Raw genomic sequence first — 17,671 nt, forward strand, 5'->3', positions numbered from 1 at the left:
GTCAATCAACTGTATTTTATTCACAAAAAATAGTGATTTAAGTTTTTCTGTTACTAACTAAACCAGAAATAAAACTGCATGCATATCTGTAAGCATGTACTGTACATGCATGACTGTTAAAATAAACAATTCAATTTAACACAATGTTGAATGTCTGAGTTTATATTTGTCACAAACAGTATAGTCCAAGTATAAAATAGTTACAACAGTACCGTATATAGCAAGAAACAACGTGCTTGCAAGATGAAGCGTAGCATTATTGTTGAGTAGCTTCTTGCTAGATTCCTTTCATTATCATTGGGTCTGAACCAGGTTCAATTAAAGTAGATCCAGATCAATTTGAGACAAATCCAAGAGCTCTAACCTCCATAAGTTCTAGCTTCTCTGAACATGGTCCACAAGCCACTTTCTCAACACATGCAGATTTCTCTCCAGCCACCTGATATTCTTCTGAATCACTTCTAGGACAACCTGAGTAATCCTCAGTTCTTGCCCCTGTCCTTCGATTGAATCGAAAAACACCTTGACCTGCGATACAATGAGAAAAAAAACATGAACATTTAAATTAATGATCATATTTTTCACTAAAGAAATACACTGTTAATCCATTTGATCATTAATATTCAATGCGATGTGTGCAGAGAGGTAGGCAGAGGATCACGATGACGACTGTGTTGTTTAATTTCATTTCCAAACAAACAACTCAATTGGATTGAGAACCAGGGAATATGGAGACCATGAAAGGTACTTGAATCCTTCTCAAAACATGTGTGCAGAATTTTAGCACAGGGGGTAGATGCATTATTGTTTGATCTTTATCTGCAATGATGCTGAAGTAAACCAGGACAGATTTGCAGAGCTGCAGGGATCACATATTGCCTCATATGATCAAGCTTATGCATTTCTAATTGAGGATGACGCCAATTCCAATCAGGTAGACAGGTCCTAATAAAGGGACCAGGCAGTGTTCCAATCTCTCTGGAACTTTACTAGAAGAGGTTTTCAGGCCGTCTGTGTGCCAAGATAGATTAAACCTGGTTAAAAGTGCCATGGGTAGCATCATTCTATCTAGACCCTATACAGTACAACAAACAGTAAAGTGCTGACCTCTTCAAGCTCTTCCTTTGAAGAAAAATGTGAAGTTGTGCCAGATATGAGGGCTCTTATAGAAGAGGACCCCAAGTGGAACCTGGAAATCAAAAATAATGTATTGACACCTGCATTAAACATCTCTTTAGGAATGAATACACACACGTTTTCCAAAGAGGCCCGACCACTAGCAAAGCAAAGTGTTATTACAGCCACAAAACAAAACACTTACTTTTGTAATAGTTTGCTCCAGTTATTCCTCACAAAGTTCCAGGCCAGATCCTGGCCAGCTGGGTTTCTGCTGATGGCTGCAATGACAGCTGCAAGGTCCTGTGTTTTAATCACCTCTCCTTCCATGTTGAGTTCAATTAGCCTGTGACAGAATCAACAGCATATTTATGTACTGTATTTACTGCATAACCTAGTCCGTCTTCCGCTGTAATGGAGATACAACCCAGAGGGCCACAGTGTAGGATTCTCAACCCTGTCACAGTGGGGTGGTTTAGGCTCCTTGCTTATCCAATCCAACATCTATATTTCTGAACTCTTATAATGAATACTCAACAATGTTTTGGTCTTCCAGCCAACTCATAGAGTGCCTAAAAATGTAAACAAGTGTGGTCTACGCAGTAAGATTTGTGCTGAGGGTTCCAGTGGAGCAGCACTCAATGTTATATCTTCATTCATTAAAACAGCTGTGTTGCTGTGTCACTGCAACACCAGCACTGCCAGCTGAATCATAAAAGTAAGTTTATCCCTTACCCGTTTAAACACTCTATGCAAATCCAGACGGTCAGTTTTTGCATTATTTTTACCTCATGATAACCATGACCTACTGCAGGAAAAACGCTAACTAAAATATTAATCTGGCTTAAGAAGAGAATTGCAACCCTCAGTAAATCAGATGAGCAGTGAAAAGGAGAGTAGCTGTAGCCCACCAGTAGCTGTGCTTACTTTGTAAGTTTGTCGGTATCTCTGCTCTGAGTCAGTGCAGACAGAATCTTATTTTTCTCAGCGGCAGACTGCGAGACCCTGTAGTACTCCAGGAGCTTGTTCCACCCCTCTGAAGTCTGGGCTCCAATAAGGTACACTGTCCTCAAGACATCAGTAGGCAGGCTGGGGGGATTAACAAACACTTTGGAGTTGTTCTGGGAAAATATTCTGTGGCGTATTTTCAAACAGCAAGCAAGGTACTAAACATGGAGCAATTGCAAGTACAGTAAGTGTAAAAACATGTTGTCCTGATTAAAAGTTAAGAAATCAATTCTAGTCCAATATATACATGTTTGTTTTGTGAAAATGTATTTTTAAAAATTAACTTTCAACTAATAAGTGACTGATCAACAAACCCTGTCTGAGTTATGCATCACACCATTGCTTGGTGAACTCATATATACATATATACTGTGAGTGTAAAATTAATTACTTTATTGATCTCCAATTAGATGGGAATTAAAGGGTAAATATACTTTAGCATGAAAGAAGCATTAACATATTAGACTTTATGATACGCATAATCAATTTTCGGTATTCATTTCTTAATGATCTTTTATATAAACACTACCTTTGTTTAATGTTTTGGGTAATAAAGCCTAGATAACAGGCTCTTCTAACATCAATCCATCAGCAATCAATGAATTCAGTTTTTCTTTTACCCATGTGTGAAAGGTTCTCCCCGCCCCTGTGCATATTATGATTTGTATTTAGTTTTTGTTGCATTATTTGGCAGGAATATTATTTGTTATTGTTTTGTGGTTAGACTACCTTGTGAGAATGCATGACTGTCATCTACTGATTATTTAATTGGCTGACAGTCACGCAGAATTACTAAACCTATGCAGAATGTGACCGATGGGTTAGCAGGATAATTGATAGTTAGTTAACCCCTCGGTCACCACTATAAGAACCTGCAGCTTTTGCTGCATGGGGTTGAGTGTTTCGTGAGTGGAGAACGGGAGTAAAGAGAGAGAGGAGGTAAAGAGAACAACTGTAAAGAAAACAATTGTTATCCGTGCTGGTTCAATACCAGCACAATACTTGTGATCATTATTGTTGATTTGTTTGTTCTGACCCACATTCCCTTTTGTTTTAAGAAAGTGTTTTATTTTATAATAAACACACCACTGCGCAATTGTACCCCAGTCTGCTATTGCTGTTGTGTGGTTTCATTGCCTGGTCTGACGTCACCACACACACTTCACACCATTTTAAAACCGAATCTCATTTGCCATGTAGTACTCCTAGAGAGTTACTGACCTGACACTGCCGTTTGAGTTCACCCAACTTGCGAAGAGCTGGTTTGCCTTTTCAATGCAGGGAGGGTAGCCCAGGACACAGGCCAGCCCCAGGAGTTCAGTTCGAAGTCTCTTCTCTGACACTGAGCCTCCATCACTCCAGGTCTGCTTGTCAATCACACTTTTAAAGTACTGCAGGATGTATCTCTGGAACACAACAATATTGAGAGAATAACTTTTATACCTGCTTTGGGATAACAATGGGCCTAAACTCTACTTAACTATGGGGCTATTTTATATTTTAACTGGAACAAAACTGAGCGAATGTTGTGCAAGCAAGTGCATAGAGTAAAGAATAACAGCACTGCATAGAGTAAAGAATAACAGCACTGCATAGAGTAAAGAATAACAGCACTGCATAGAGTAAAGAATAACAGCACTGCTTATTAAAGAATAACAGCACTGCATAGAGTAAAGAATAACAGCACTGCATAGAGTAAAGAATAACAGCACTGCATAGAGTAAAGAATAACAGCACCGCATAGAGTAAAGAATAACAGCACTGCATAGAGTAAAGAATAACAGCAGCATAGTAAAGAATAACAGCACTGCATAGAGTAAAGAATAACAGCACTGCATAGAGTAAAGAATAACAGCACTGCATAGAGTAAAGAATAACAGCACATAGAGTAAAGAATGCATAGAGTAAAGAATAACAGCACCGCATAGAGTAAAGAATAACAGAATAACAGCACTGCATAGAGTAAAGAATAACAGCACCGCATAGAGTAAAGAATAACAGCACCGCATAGAGTAAAGAATAACAGCACCGCATAGAGTAAAGAATAACAGCACCGCATAGAGTAAAGAATAACAGCACTGCATAGAGTAAAGAATAACAGCACCGCATAGAGTAAAGAATAACAGCACTGCATAGAGTAAAGAATAACAGCACTGCATAGAGTAAAGAATAACAGCACTGCATAGAGCATAGAGTAAAGAATAACAGCACCGCATAGAGTAAAGAATAACAGCACTGCATAGAGTAAAGAATAACAGCACTGCATAGAGTAAAGAATAACAGCACTGCATAGAGTAAAGAATAACAGCACTGCATAGAGTAAAGAATAACAGCACTGCATAGAGTAAAGAATAACAGCACCGCATAGAGTAAAGAATAACAGCACTGCATAGAGTAAAGAATAACAGCACTGCATAGAGTAAAGAATAACAGCACCGCATAGAGTAAAGAATAACAGCACCGCATAGAGTAAAGAATAACAGCACCGCATAGAGTAAAGAATAACAGCACCGCATAGAGTAAAGAATAACAGCACCGCATAGAGAAAAGAATAACAGCACCGCATAGAGAAAAGAATAACAGCACCGCATAGATTAAAGAATAACAGCACCGCATAGAGTAAAGAATAACAGCACCGCATTATTAAAGAATAACAGCACTGCATAGAGTAAAGAATAACAGCACCGCATAGACCGCATAGAGTAAAGAATAACAGCACAGCACTGCATAGAGAAAAGAATAACAGCACTGTTTATTAAAGAATAACAGCACTGCATAGAGTAAAGAATAACAGCACTGCATAGAGTAAAGAATAACAGCACTGCATAGATTAAAGAATAACAGCACTGCATAGAGTAAAGAATAACAGCACTGCATAGAGTAAAGAATAACAGCACTGCATAGAGTAAAGAATAACAGCACTGCATAGAGTAAAGAATAACAGCACTGCATAGAGTAAAGAATAACAGCACGGCATAGAGTAAAGAATAACAGCACTGCTTATTAAAGAATAACAGCACTGCATAGAGTAAAGAATAACAGCACTGCTTATTAAAGAATAACAGCACTGCATAGAGTAAAGAATAACAGCACTGCATAGAGTAAAGAATAACAGCACTGCATAGATTAAAGAATAACAGCACTGCATAGAGTAAAGAATAACAGCACTGCATAGAGTAAAGAATAACAGCACTGCATAGAGTAAAGAATAACAGCACTGCATAGAGTAAAGAATAACAGCACTGCATAGAGTAAAGAATAACAGCACTGCATAGAGAATAAAGAATAACAGCACCGCATAGAGTAAAGAATAACAGCACTGCATAGAGTAAAGAATAACAGCACTGCATAGAGTAAAGAATAACAGCACTGCATAGAGTAAAGAATAACAGCACTGCATAGAGTAAAGAATAACAGCACTGCATAGAGTAAAGAATAACAGCACTGCTTATTAAATAATAACAGCACTGCATAGAGTAAAGAATAACAGCACTGCATAGATAAAGAATAACAGCACCGCATAGAGTAAAGAATAACAGCACTGCATAGAGTAAAGAATAACAGCACTGCATAGAGTAAAGAATAACAGCACTGCATAGAGTAAAGAATAACAGCACTGCATTTATTAAAGAATAACAGCACTGCATAGAGTAAAGAATAACAGCACTGCATAGAGTAAAGAATAACAGCACTGCATAGAGTAAAGAATAACAGCACTGCATAGAGTAAAGAATAACAGCACTGCATAGAGTAAAGAATAACAGCACTGCATAGAGTAAAGAATAACAGCACTGCATAGAGTAAAGAATAACAGCACTGCATAGAGTAAAGAATAACAGCACTGCATAGAGTAAAGAATAACAGCACTGCATAGAGTAAAGAATAACAGCACTGCATAGAGTAAAGAATAACAGCACTGCATAGAGTAAAGAATAACAGCACTGCTTATTAAAGAATAACAGCACTGCATAGAGTAAAGAATAACAGCACTACATAGAGTAAAGAATAACAGCATAGAGTAAAGAATAACAGCACTGCATAGAGTAAAGAATAACAGCACTGCATAGAGTAAAGAATAACAGCACTGCATAGAGTAAAGAATAACAGCACTGCATAGAGTAAAGAATAACAGCACTGCATAGAGTAAAGAATAACAGCACTGCTTATTAAAGAATAACAGCACTGCATAGATTAAAGAATAACAGCACTGCATAGAGTAAAGAATAACAGCACTGCATAGAGTAAAGAATAACAGCACTGTTTATTAAAGAATAACAGCACTGCTTATTCAATGCAAGTTTGCATTTAAAAACTATGACAAATTACCAAAATGTGGGCTACAGATAATGTAGATGGTTAAAATCCCACTACATTAAGCACAACTCAAGCTGTGTATTGTATTTAATTGTCCTCCTTACTTCTATGCTGCTCTATAGCACCCTTACAATCACTATATTCCAGCACCATGCCACATGAGGATTGGTGCCAGTTGCTAGAAGGTAGAAGGTGAAAAAGATATATACCTTTAGACCTTCTGCCACATCTGAAATGCCCCTCCTCTCCATCATTCGGTACAGCACCTCTAGGTAGCCCACACCCTGCAGCAGCGGGATGTTCTCTGACTCCCGTCTCAGATATGAGGTCAGGTCAAGGGCCCGGTCCAGTGAAAGCCTCCCAACACTGAGCACATTGTAATAGAAACAGAAACAAGCACATCTATTAACATCCAATTGGAAAGGAGTGGTATTTCTCATAGCACATCTATTAACATCCAATTGGAAAGGAGTGGTGTTTCTCATAGCACATCTATTAACATCCAATTGGAAAGGAGTGGTGTTTCTCATAGCACATCTATTAACATCCAATTGGAAAGGAGTGGTGTTTCTCATAGCACATCTATTAACATCCAAGTGGAAAGGAGTGGTGTTTCTCATAGCATATGGATTTGGGCACATCATGGTCTGTATTACATTCGGTAGCATTTCCTTTAATTTTTTTGTTATTTGTGAATGCAGTGTCCATGAAAGATGAAGGACTATCACATTAAGCTGTGGTGGCTTGGTAACCCTAAATAATGATCAGCAAATACTATTCAACTTGTGACCTGAGCTAGATTTGAACCTCTTGAGCGGCAAATGAATTGGCCTGCTGTACCACCAAGCCCCAAGGTTAACAGGAGGGAAGAGTTGAACCAAGTGAAGTGGGATGGATCATGATGCAACATCTCCAGAAACTACATCCTGCAACTACAATATTGTTCTGTGATTCTTGAGTCTCTGGTGCTGTTCAAGTGAGGCCAATCTTTCTTCTTAAAAGGAGAAGTAAACATGGGATTGTATTACCTGACCAGCTGAAATGCATTGTGGATGAGGTTGGTTCTGTCCTTGTGGCTCAGAGCAGTGTGGTTCCGCTCCAGTAAGTGAATCAGCGAGTCCCATCCATCTCCCTCATAGTGTACAACATAATATCCATTCATATCAGCATTGAACTTCACCCAGCTCACCTCTTCCTCCAGCTCAATGGTATCTGCATTAGAACAAGTGGTTATGTGCATTACATAATTGTGTACATAACATCCATGACTTAAACAACTCATAGAATCTGAGTCGAATACAAGTTTAAAATTGCAGAAAGGTAACTATAGCGAGTACTAGACCTGATTTTGTTCTCAGTAAGTGTTTTCCAACACTTCCAGATCCGCTGGTAAAGTAGGTGAGAGGAACATGCCACAGGTACCTATCAGGAACAGGAGAACACTTTTAATATGTTGATGGCCACTGTGATCTCCAACCTTTCATTGTTGTGTGAAGAAGAATGCCTGGCGCAGTAGAACCATGGCCATGAAGTTTTTCACTTTTGTGCTCTGCAGTGGGAGACTTTATCAGAACTGCACTGTGTCCTCTTACAGCAGAGAACAGCGTCTGGAATCCCAGTGAAATGGATAGGCACAGAGATTCCACTTGTCCTACAACAATTGACTTTAAGCTCAGGAAACACAAAGACATTTTTTCAGGAACAGTGGCTTGAAACCTGGTTCCAGAAGATCGGGAGATCTAGTTTACTTTGCTGTATTAACCCCCAAGTCTCCACAGGCGTGCCATGCAATAGCCTGAAACCTAACCTCTTGAAACCAAGTTCCAAGCCATAAAGTGGTTTCTCAGCTTTAGACACCAAGGAGCTGATGTAAGTATTTACATGTTCTGAACCGATCGTACCCAGACTGCAGCACAGCCCATTCAGGGTCTTCCTGCAGTACTCCTTTCAGGAAACGCTCCTGATGGATTCGGACCTGCTTGCCACTGCGCTCCACAACAATGAGAGGAATCCCCATCTGCAGGGTCCAAGTGTCCATCATCTCTTTTAAATGCATGTTTGCATGGTGGTACTGAAATATGTGTAGAAATGAAAACACGCAGCTCAGGGCTATTAGTTTGAAAGTGTTTTATACATGGTACATTGCAAAACCCCTTACATTGGCACAGCTGCCCTAGCCTTTGGTGCTATTTTAATACACTAGCTTATTACTGATGTAGTCAGATTGATAGGCTATGATTACTATGCTGCTCTGAATTTATCCCACCAGTGTCAGGCACTGAAGTATGTAAATACTGAGGCACTGGGAAAGGCAAACCCCCTCCTGCTCCCTCACAGTCACTTACAGCATGTGTCTGTGCTTGTGAGCGTGTGTAGCAGAATCCTCCAGTGAAGTCTTCTTCTGAACAAATCTGTTGTGGATAAATAATAATTGCCGGATCAGATTTGTTGAAAGACTAGCCTCTTTGGTATCTACAGCTTTTGATAACAATTTAAATCCCTAATTTGTGGTTCTTGTGCCAGTTAATGTAATTTCAAATGAAACAGCTTACATTTGCCATGGTGTCCCATAAGTCGTCACTCTTTGCATTCTTGTAGCTGTACCTGCGCAGGTAACGGATAACTCCACTCTGGAAGACATCTTCTGTAAGGAAGTCTTTCAGCATGTTGAGCACACATGCTCCCTGTCACAAGAAAATATACATAAGGCAACTGCCTCATTATTTGATGATTCTGACAATTGGGTTCAGACCAGAACTGTGCATGCCCAACAATGAGCAATGGTTATTAACAGTAAGCATCTCAATAAGGGCAGGACATGCTGAAACAGCCATGGCGATGCTTCTTGGTCTTCCAGGAAAGCAATTTGTGATGAGTCAGAGGGGTTTCGGTCTGCAATTCAGCCTCCCAACAGTAGAAGGCATCAAACCAACTCGGGACTTCCCTTACCAAGGTCTTGTGACCATGACAAAAGTCATCTTTTTGAGGGGCGGCACCTTGGTGAGGGGCGGAAGTACGAGTATGTAAATTCCAGCCACTGGAGTCAAGTGAAATTAAGGATACCTGTCAGTTTGGGATTGGTGATCCACTGACTACCGGGGCGGGGTTTGCATACTAAAGGGAACGTGCTACTGTGTTCGGGGTTGGTCCTAAGGAATAGAGGCGGGGAAAAAAAGGCTGGAGGGAAGTACTTGGGAGGTTGGACTGTGTCACGAACGGAGGCCTTACTAACTTGGTTCTTTTCTGTTTTTATTCCTTTTTGTTTTATTTCTGGATTTAAGCAGAACGCGAAGAGGACTAAGAGGCTTCCGTTCCTTTATTTTTGATTACTCCCGCACTCCCTCCCTCACATCCTTCTTTATTATTTTTCTTTTTTTTCTCGTGTAATATTAAATAAAATTTTAATTGTTACACGTAAATCACTGTCTGGAAAATCCATTTGTACTCACACGCCTCACACAATTGATTAACACATTGAGCACAAAAGGATACAGAACAAATACAGCAATTTAAATACAGAACAAATACAGCAATTTCCCTATTGAAAAAGGTAAATCATCAAGCTGTAAGTAAATGTGTCCTTTCACACATACACACACACACACACACACACACACACACACACACACACACACACACAACCTGCATACTGCACCTTGTCATAAGAGACTGCATCAAACATTTCCATGATTTCAGTTGGGGTTTCTGATGGGTTGGTGATCGGATGAGATGAGTTTAGGGAATCTCTTGCCATGGCTCCAAAGCACACGTTTAAAAAGTAGTCATCCTGGAAACACAAAGAGCTCCAGTAATTCCTCTTAGAAAAGTTGACCCCGGGAAGACTGCATGGTGTTGTTGCCGTTTGCCATGCTTTCCTCGTGCTTATGGATTTTACTATGGTCCATACTTGGCCATCTGATTGGTCTTTACCTGGCTTTCACACATTGCTTTACTATGCTTTTATTGTGGTATGTCACAGTAATCTTTTATGAGTGTTGTTGGTTGGTTAACACTAACATGCATCATACAGCTTTTGATTTGGAAATATTTAGTGCAGCAAAAAGGAAAGTGAATTCATGCTTACAATCTGAATGTCTGGATAGGTGCTGTTGACAGACACACGCTCCATGTACCTGGCAAAGCCTTCATTCAGCCAGATGTCATTCCACCACTCCATTGTAACCAAGTTACCGAACCACTGAATGCAAGGGTCCAACAGGAACAGTTAGAATGCACAGGGACAGGGATGGATAAAAAACAGAAGCACCTACTGTACAACATGCAGGATACTCTTTCCTATACACAGCCCAGACTAACACAATCAAATGATAGATGTGTTCATCTGGTAGTCACTTTCTCACCAGGTGAAGAAACACGGCTCTTCTTTTTCATGCACACTCACCAGGATTGGGTTCAATTCCTGTTTTTTCAAGTCCAATTCCTTTTTAAAATCAATTCCCAATTCCAATTCCAATTCCAATTCCAATTCCAATTCCAACTCCAACTCCAACTCCAATTCCAATTTCAACTCCAATTCCAATTGGGAATTTATATTTTAAAGATGTAATAATTGTTGTGATTGTTCAACTGCTTTCATTTTAATCTAAATTAACTGACTAACAAATAGCAGTTTTAATTTAAGTAATTCGTTGCCACTGTGAGCTCATTTTAACAGAATGCTGCTAATTGCAATTTTGATCAACGATGTGTTGAAATCCATTAAGAGAGAATTAGAATTGAAAAATAGGACTTGACCCCGACCCTGCATATGACATCTGTCTTGACACAAGGTTTATGTATCATTCATCAAACACAGAATTACCCTAACACCTGAGCTAGCATATAAAACAGGAGTTTCACTGAGTGGAGTCGATTGCTTGTACATGGCCTCTATCACTCCGGGCTGCTTCTTGCAAGCAACACAGATGATACATAAATACTCCCTGAGACAGTAGACACAATTTGAATGGGCGTCTACACGATATGCATTCCTGCGGGTACAATTATGAATTCATAAGGCAGACAATCTTTAATATTACACATGCATGGCCAGTACCTGGTGAGCCAGTTCATGCCCTATGACCTTGGTAATCCATAGTTTATCTGCATCACAGGATGTCTGAGGGTCATAAAGCAGAGACGTCTCTCTGTAGGTAATCAGGCCCCAGTTTTCCATGGCACCTGACTGGAAATCTGGGATAGCAACAAGGTCTAAAAGAAAAAAGGAAATGTGAGCATCAACATAGCATCTTATACAGCAAAATAGATAAAACCAATAAACAGGAACTTGCCAACATATTGGGCAAAATTTGCTCTATTTTAATCAAAGAAATACAAGACTAGACACTACCAGCTGAAGCTGAGAATGTTAAATTCAAGAGCTCCTTCACACACACATGTCGCTATTTTCACATTCTGAATTACTAGCAGATTTTTTTTTTATTTGATTTTGAAAAAAGTGGAGCAAACTTTGCACTGGAACAAAAGCTTTCAAAATGTGACCCATTGCTTTCACTACAGTGAAACCTGAAGTGTAAAATAAATGCAATGCAGACATTGTAAAATGCGAGTGAACCATGAATAATCTAATAGAAATACAGTTACAGCACTGAAGAGTAAACCAGATATTCATCAAACATACTGCTTGCTGCTATATTTCCTCTAGTCATAGCTTACAGGCTATAGGTACGTCTTCACAGAAGACATTCCTGTATTTGAATTGAAGGCGTGTTCATTACTTACCCTGTTTAGGCAGAGGATAGCTTATATTAAAATAATTCTCATAGAACTCCAGCATTTTTACTGCTACTTCAAGAGCATAGTGGGTTTGATTCCACTTCTCCGGAACAGCATAAACTGAGACCTGTTAACAGATCAGTGAAAAAAGCAAGTATCATTGCTACAGCACAGTGGTGTCCCACCAAACTCTGGCGCATTTACAAACTAAAAATCCTGTAAAAACAAGCTGTATTTATCTCATTTGGTGCAGTACATTCCGCTTAGACTTAATTTTCACGCTTAAAAAAAAAAAGAGTAGGTTATCCTAACAACACCGGTAAAGAGAAACATTTTTATTACAAGTAGATGTCAGTTAAAAGTGCTCCATAAAAATTACAAAGTAGCCTGTCCTCAAATGAAGACAATAGCACTTAATGGGTTAATCTTTTTCAAATAGCTTTCTGCAGAGCGTGGCACATCCTTGAAAATGAGTCCTAACGTCAATTAAATGTAATTAGAAAAGAACGCTCTCTCCTAGTGTTAATCTCCAAGCACCAAAGCACATGCTTACCTTAATACCTGAAGAGGTGACAGCACTCACAGCCCTGAAGTCACAAACTATATACGCTACTAAGTAGGTGCTCATCTTGACGCTCTTATCAAAGTGGTCTTCCAACAGCCCCCCTTCAAGCTCAAGGGTCATTATCTGTGTAGGAAATAATATACTTCACACAATAGCACAGTAATAATCTGTATAAAGCCTCCTATGGTCTACTTCTAAAGTGAGATAAGAAAAAAAAAAGCTACAGTACGGATGGTGCATCCTACCTTGGGCATGTTAGACAGTGCAAGGTGCTGTCTTTCTCTGGATATTTTAATTGAGAACGTGGCTTTAAAAGATGGTTCATCAAAGCAGGGGAATGCCATGCGGGCTGCTGTAGGCTCAAAATCTGTGGTCGCCAGTATCCTATTTATGAATGAACATCCAAGTTAATGCTGAATATTAATATGAGTTTGATCAGGACAAGTTCTATATTGAATAACACTGTCAGATTGTTATTCATTGATTCTCAATAATTGTGTAAACAAGCGAAAACAAGAAATCTCTTTGTTTTGCGTTGAGTTTTATTCCATGTAATGAATACTTAACTTCAAATTTCATAAAACCAATTACTTGAAAAATACGAGTATCGGCACACCCCTAGTTAAATAATTTTTTCTATTAATTTATATAACCAAAGGTAAATGCCAGCACTACATGCAGTCAAGCACAGATGAGGAGGCAAGGGCTGAAATATACCTGCATCTCACTAGATATTATTTCCTAGGCAACACATATCATATTAATAAATATATGAACCACACACCTTTTTTCACCATCTACTGTCCGATATGTGCTTTTGTAGAAGCCATCAAAGCCTTCCGCTAGACTGGCACGGAATTCAATGTAGAGGTGGTACTTTCTGTGAGCTGCTAATGGCTCAGCAGCTTGCAATGCAATTTGCTCATGAGATGGGTACTCCAGAACACTGACATTCTTTCCTAGACTCTCAGTTTTCAGGTCTTCTTCTGGGATGATGGTTGCTCTGGTGATTTCTAAGTCTTTGCTGTGCAGGATGACGAACCTGGTTTCCTCTTTGACCAGCACCTCAATCTTCACAGTCCCAGTGAAGTTCAGACTGGTCAGATTGGGGTGGATTCGGAGGTCATAGTGAACTGGTACGATCTTACCAGGAAGTCTCACCTTGTTCCAGGGAAATAGATCCCCATTGGTTGCTATGGGATCCTGATGTGCTTTGCAAATAAGCAAAAGCTGGAACCACACTGACATTTTCAGCACTTGGAGGATTAATATTTTCCCCATTGCAGTCATAGTTCAATAGCCTATTCTTGCAATTTAGAAATATACTGTGGAAATGAAAGTAAAGCTTAGAGTTGCCAGTCACTTTTCGCTAACTGGGTGTGAAACCCAAGCAGTGCTGGGACGTGTGAAATGTCTGGTAGGGGATTACCTCACACGTGGGCTGCCAGTGCTCATCCTAAAGAAACAGCAACAGTACATTAGAAAACTCCATCCGACTCATCCATGCTGAAACATGATAATCACACATTAATTAGGAAGTGGAAACGGGTTATAATCATGGGATGAAGTCTGAACTTCGCTCTCATCCACAGCTCCATCTGAACAGTGTGGAGAAACTAGCTGACCAGTGTGGGTGTGTAAAGTTTAAAAATATCACGTCAATAATGAAGAACCGCCATAACCGGCCCCAAAAACAAAAATTACTTTCTAATTTAGACATGTTTACAGCATTTAGTATTTTCCTTGACTAAAGACAGAGCCAAAGAATATAAATCTAGAGGGAAATGCACATTGCAATCTCATAGTGGTTGGCATACTAAGTATAATACTAAATATGGGATAGCCAGTAGACACGAATAAGAAATTAGTTAATTACAGATTTGAGATCCAATCCATATACCACACCATGAGGGACCAAGTAGCAAGATAATTAGTATCATTCATATGAAGGCTCGTGTTTGTTCATGTGTTCATCTATCTGGTATGGCTTTGCTGAACTGTAAAATAAAGACACCGTCTGAATGTAATACTAGGATTTAGGCAATTATAATAAAACTAGAGAGGAGTCAGGAAGTGTCACCACAGCAGAACAGAACCATGAGGTAGTAAACAGCACAGCCAGACTAAGTAAAGAGTATTTGCGAGAGCATTAAAAAAATACCCATAACAGAATATACTATTGTACATCTGAAGAAACAACCCACTTGTGGAAAATAGGGTAACATAGTGGCCACGATAGTCATGTGTGAGGGGTGAGACTTACTGAAAGAAATTCTATTTCAGACAGACATGTTTTAAAGGCACTTATGTCTGTCACTTCGCTGTTATTACTACATAAAGGACCCGGAGGGTCCTTTAGTGCGAGCAAAAGGTGATAATTCAGCACATCAAGCTGGAGAACATGATGTTTATTACTTTCTTACTGCGGTCTGTTACAATATATTTTACAAGGGGTATTTCTGCTAACACGATGTGACCGCTTAATGTAAAATAACCGCTGAAAAGAAAAACACGCAAATACATACAATATATATAATAGCTTTGCTGCTCATAATAATACCGTAAAAATCCTTGCTGGTCAATGTGCAGTAGTGGAGTACATCATCAGGGAACATCCAGTTTAGCACGGGCTACTGCAGTGGCAAATTACAATTACAAATGGACGAGATAGGAACAGTAGTCACCTGAACTCTGCCTCAAGTACTACAGCACTTTCACTTTTGTTTTAAAGGGCCAGTTTGTGATGTTAAGTTTAAAATTGTACAAATTACAATTATATTAGATCTCCTCGATCTCTACAGTCGCTTATATTTAGTCAGATTTTTTTTTTTTAATTTAGCAACCAGAAGAAAAGAAAAAAATGCTATCATATAGACCTCGACTTTACACTTACTACAGTAACTTCCTGAACACAAACTATAGCAACTCGCGTTTAAAGCTACAGTAACACTTAAATATCTCTGCACCATCACTATAAACGACTACTTATCTTCAAGGAATTGAAAATAAAGGTGTTACTTTTTTAGTTGTTTATGAAACATAAGCTAAAATGTAAACAGACAGCTCGAGGTTCTTGGCAGACAAAATTGTATCACATTTAAGATCATTTATGGAAGTTAGTTTTAGTCTTATACACGTATGTCTAACCGTTAACGTTAAAGTAAACTAGGGTGACCAGATGTCACGGTGTCCCGACATTTTGCTCAAAATCTTTAAAAAGAACCTGTGTAGTGTTAAAAAGTGGTACCAAAACTTGATCCATGTAACTTCAGAAAGTGGTACGTTGTCACACTGAAAGCAGCGGAGGCTGTATGGTCCAGTGGTAAAGAAACATGCTTGTAGCTTAGAGGTTCAAATACCAGCTCAGCCACTGACTCATTGCATGACCCTAGGGTAAGTCACTTGTGTTCCATCATTTGGGTGAGACATTTTTGCAAGTGACTCTGCAGCTGATGCATAGTTCACACACCCTGGTCTCATATATTGTAAAGCACTATGGTCCACTATGATATAGGTTATTATTGCTACATTGTCAGGTTTTGGTACAGCTGCAAACAATCGTGATCTGATGGGTGTTTTACTATTGTCAAACAAAGGTACATTTACTACTATTTATACATTATTTTTTTACAAACTTAAATTGGAAACAGACAATCAATTTCTATAAATAGAAAAAACAATTCACAAGACAAAATGAGAAGTCCACTGCAAAGTTGCACAAATAAAAAAAATTGTACAAGACCCAACATATTGCACATGATCTTAATGATAAATTATATTAACAATGAGTTAATGAACTAGAAAATATGATAAATTAAATAAAAAAGATGTAAAAGACCATACTATTTATATAATGGTTGAAAAATACGATCAATTGTATTAACAACGACGATGTAAAATAATGGAAAATAGGATCAATTCAATTTTAAAAAAGATGTAAAAGACTCGAGAAAAGCATAACTTACCAGATTTGAATGTGTGCTTTCTTAGCAGATGTTGTTTAGGCATGTGCGAGCAAGTGCAGTGCTCTGCCTACCACTTTTTACAGAGTACCTGAAACACTACATTGATTTCAGCTACTTCATGTAGCGCGACACTCTAAATAACTTGTGTCAAAATAATGTTTATGGCACCAGAGCACGTCCCCTAGAGCCCACTGGTCGACAAAGGCGGCCATGTCACCAGCAGACTCCACGTGGGCGTGGTCTAATTGACCCCTGGATCAGACAAGGGCCCCGAACATGGTCCCGCAGTCAGAGACCCTCCTCGATCATTTTGAGCTTCCTGGTCTTGTAAATTGCTAGTTTAGCAAGAGCCAGGAGCAGATTCACAAGGAGGTCTCTCTTCTTGCTGGAGCCACGAACAGGGTGCCTGAATATGAGAAGGGTGAGGGAGAAATGCAGCCAGAACTGCAGCAGAAGGTTCTTTAATAACAAAAAGAACGGCTGCAGCCTGGCGCACAGAAAATAAATATGAGCTCCCGACTCGGACTGACTGCAGAAAGGGCAGGCAGCGTCCGAGTCGGTAAAGTGACGCAGGATCTCTCCTGACGCAAGCGCTCCATGCAGGACCCTCCATCCCAGGTCCCCAGCTCCCCTGGAGACCAGCGGGGAGTACAGAGCCTCCCACTGGGGACCGACGCCCTCCGGTGGTCGGCTGGTCTCCCGCCAAGCGGTGTCTCGGTGGGAGATGAGGGCGGGGAAATGGAGGGTGTGGAGCGTCATCGTGTACAGGGTCCTCCTCGACGCGGATCGGAGGGGTGTCGAGGAGAACTGCGAGATCCTGCTCAGGTTGTTGTCGAGGGGAGGCTGAGGGGGTGCTCGGGCCTTGGGTTTGATCAGCAGGACCGGAAAACCGGGGGGGTGGGGGGTGGCTCCCTGGTCCTGAGAACTCCCTCGAGATACCTGACAGAGTCTGGGTGCAACGTTGCTT

At 39.8% G+C, this 17,671-nt stretch overlaps 1 protein-coding gene across 1 annotated transcript; it reads right to left on the minus strand.

Moving 5' to 3' along the window:
* On the minus strand, positions 1 to 15,639 carry LOC121313850 (endoplasmic reticulum aminopeptidase 2-like). The gene is made up of 19 exons (XM_041246640.1): positions 15,300 to 15,639; positions 13,524 to 14,195; positions 12,985 to 13,123; positions 12,728 to 12,862; positions 12,181 to 12,301; positions 11,495 to 11,649; positions 10,523 to 10,636; positions 10,094 to 10,225; positions 8,991 to 9,122; positions 8,784 to 8,849; positions 8,340 to 8,509; positions 7,781 to 7,860; positions 7,467 to 7,650; positions 6,648 to 6,804; positions 3,346 to 3,530; positions 2,044 to 2,205; positions 1,322 to 1,462; positions 1,108 to 1,189; positions 1 to 528 (listed from the first exon to the last, which is right to left on the minus strand). The coding sequence occupies exons 2-19, from the start codon at positions 14,027 to 14,029 to the stop codon at positions 376 to 378; spliced, it is 2,814 nt and encodes a 937-aa protein (XP_041102574.1). The 5' UTR covers positions 14,030 to 14,195; positions 15,300 to 15,639; the 3' UTR covers positions 1 to 375.
* Between the last annotated feature and the right edge of the window lie 2,032 nt (positions 15,640 to 17,671).

The sequence above is a fragment of the Polyodon spathula genome, chromosome 1 (genome assembly GCF_017654505.1).
Source record: "Polyodon spathula isolate WHYD16114869_AA chromosome 1, ASM1765450v1, whole genome shotgun sequence".
Classification (NCBI taxonomy): domain Eukaryota; kingdom Metazoa; phylum Chordata; class Actinopteri; order Acipenseriformes; family Polyodontidae; genus Polyodon; species Polyodon spathula.

Bases quoted from the DNA above. Each gene is read 5' to 3' on its own strand.
- LOC121313850 (XM_041246640.1), bottom strand. From the start codon at position 14,029: ATGACTGCAATGGGGAAAATATTAATCCTCCAAGTGCTGAAAATGTCA. The intron at 10,637-11,494 runs GTACTGGCCATG...CCTTGCATTCAG, and splicing joins GGCATGAACTGGCTCACCAG to TGGTTCGGTAACTTGGTTAC. The intron at 8,510-8,783 runs GTAAGTGACTGT...CACATATTTCAG, and splicing joins CACAAGCACAGACACATGCT to TACCACCATGCAAACATGCA.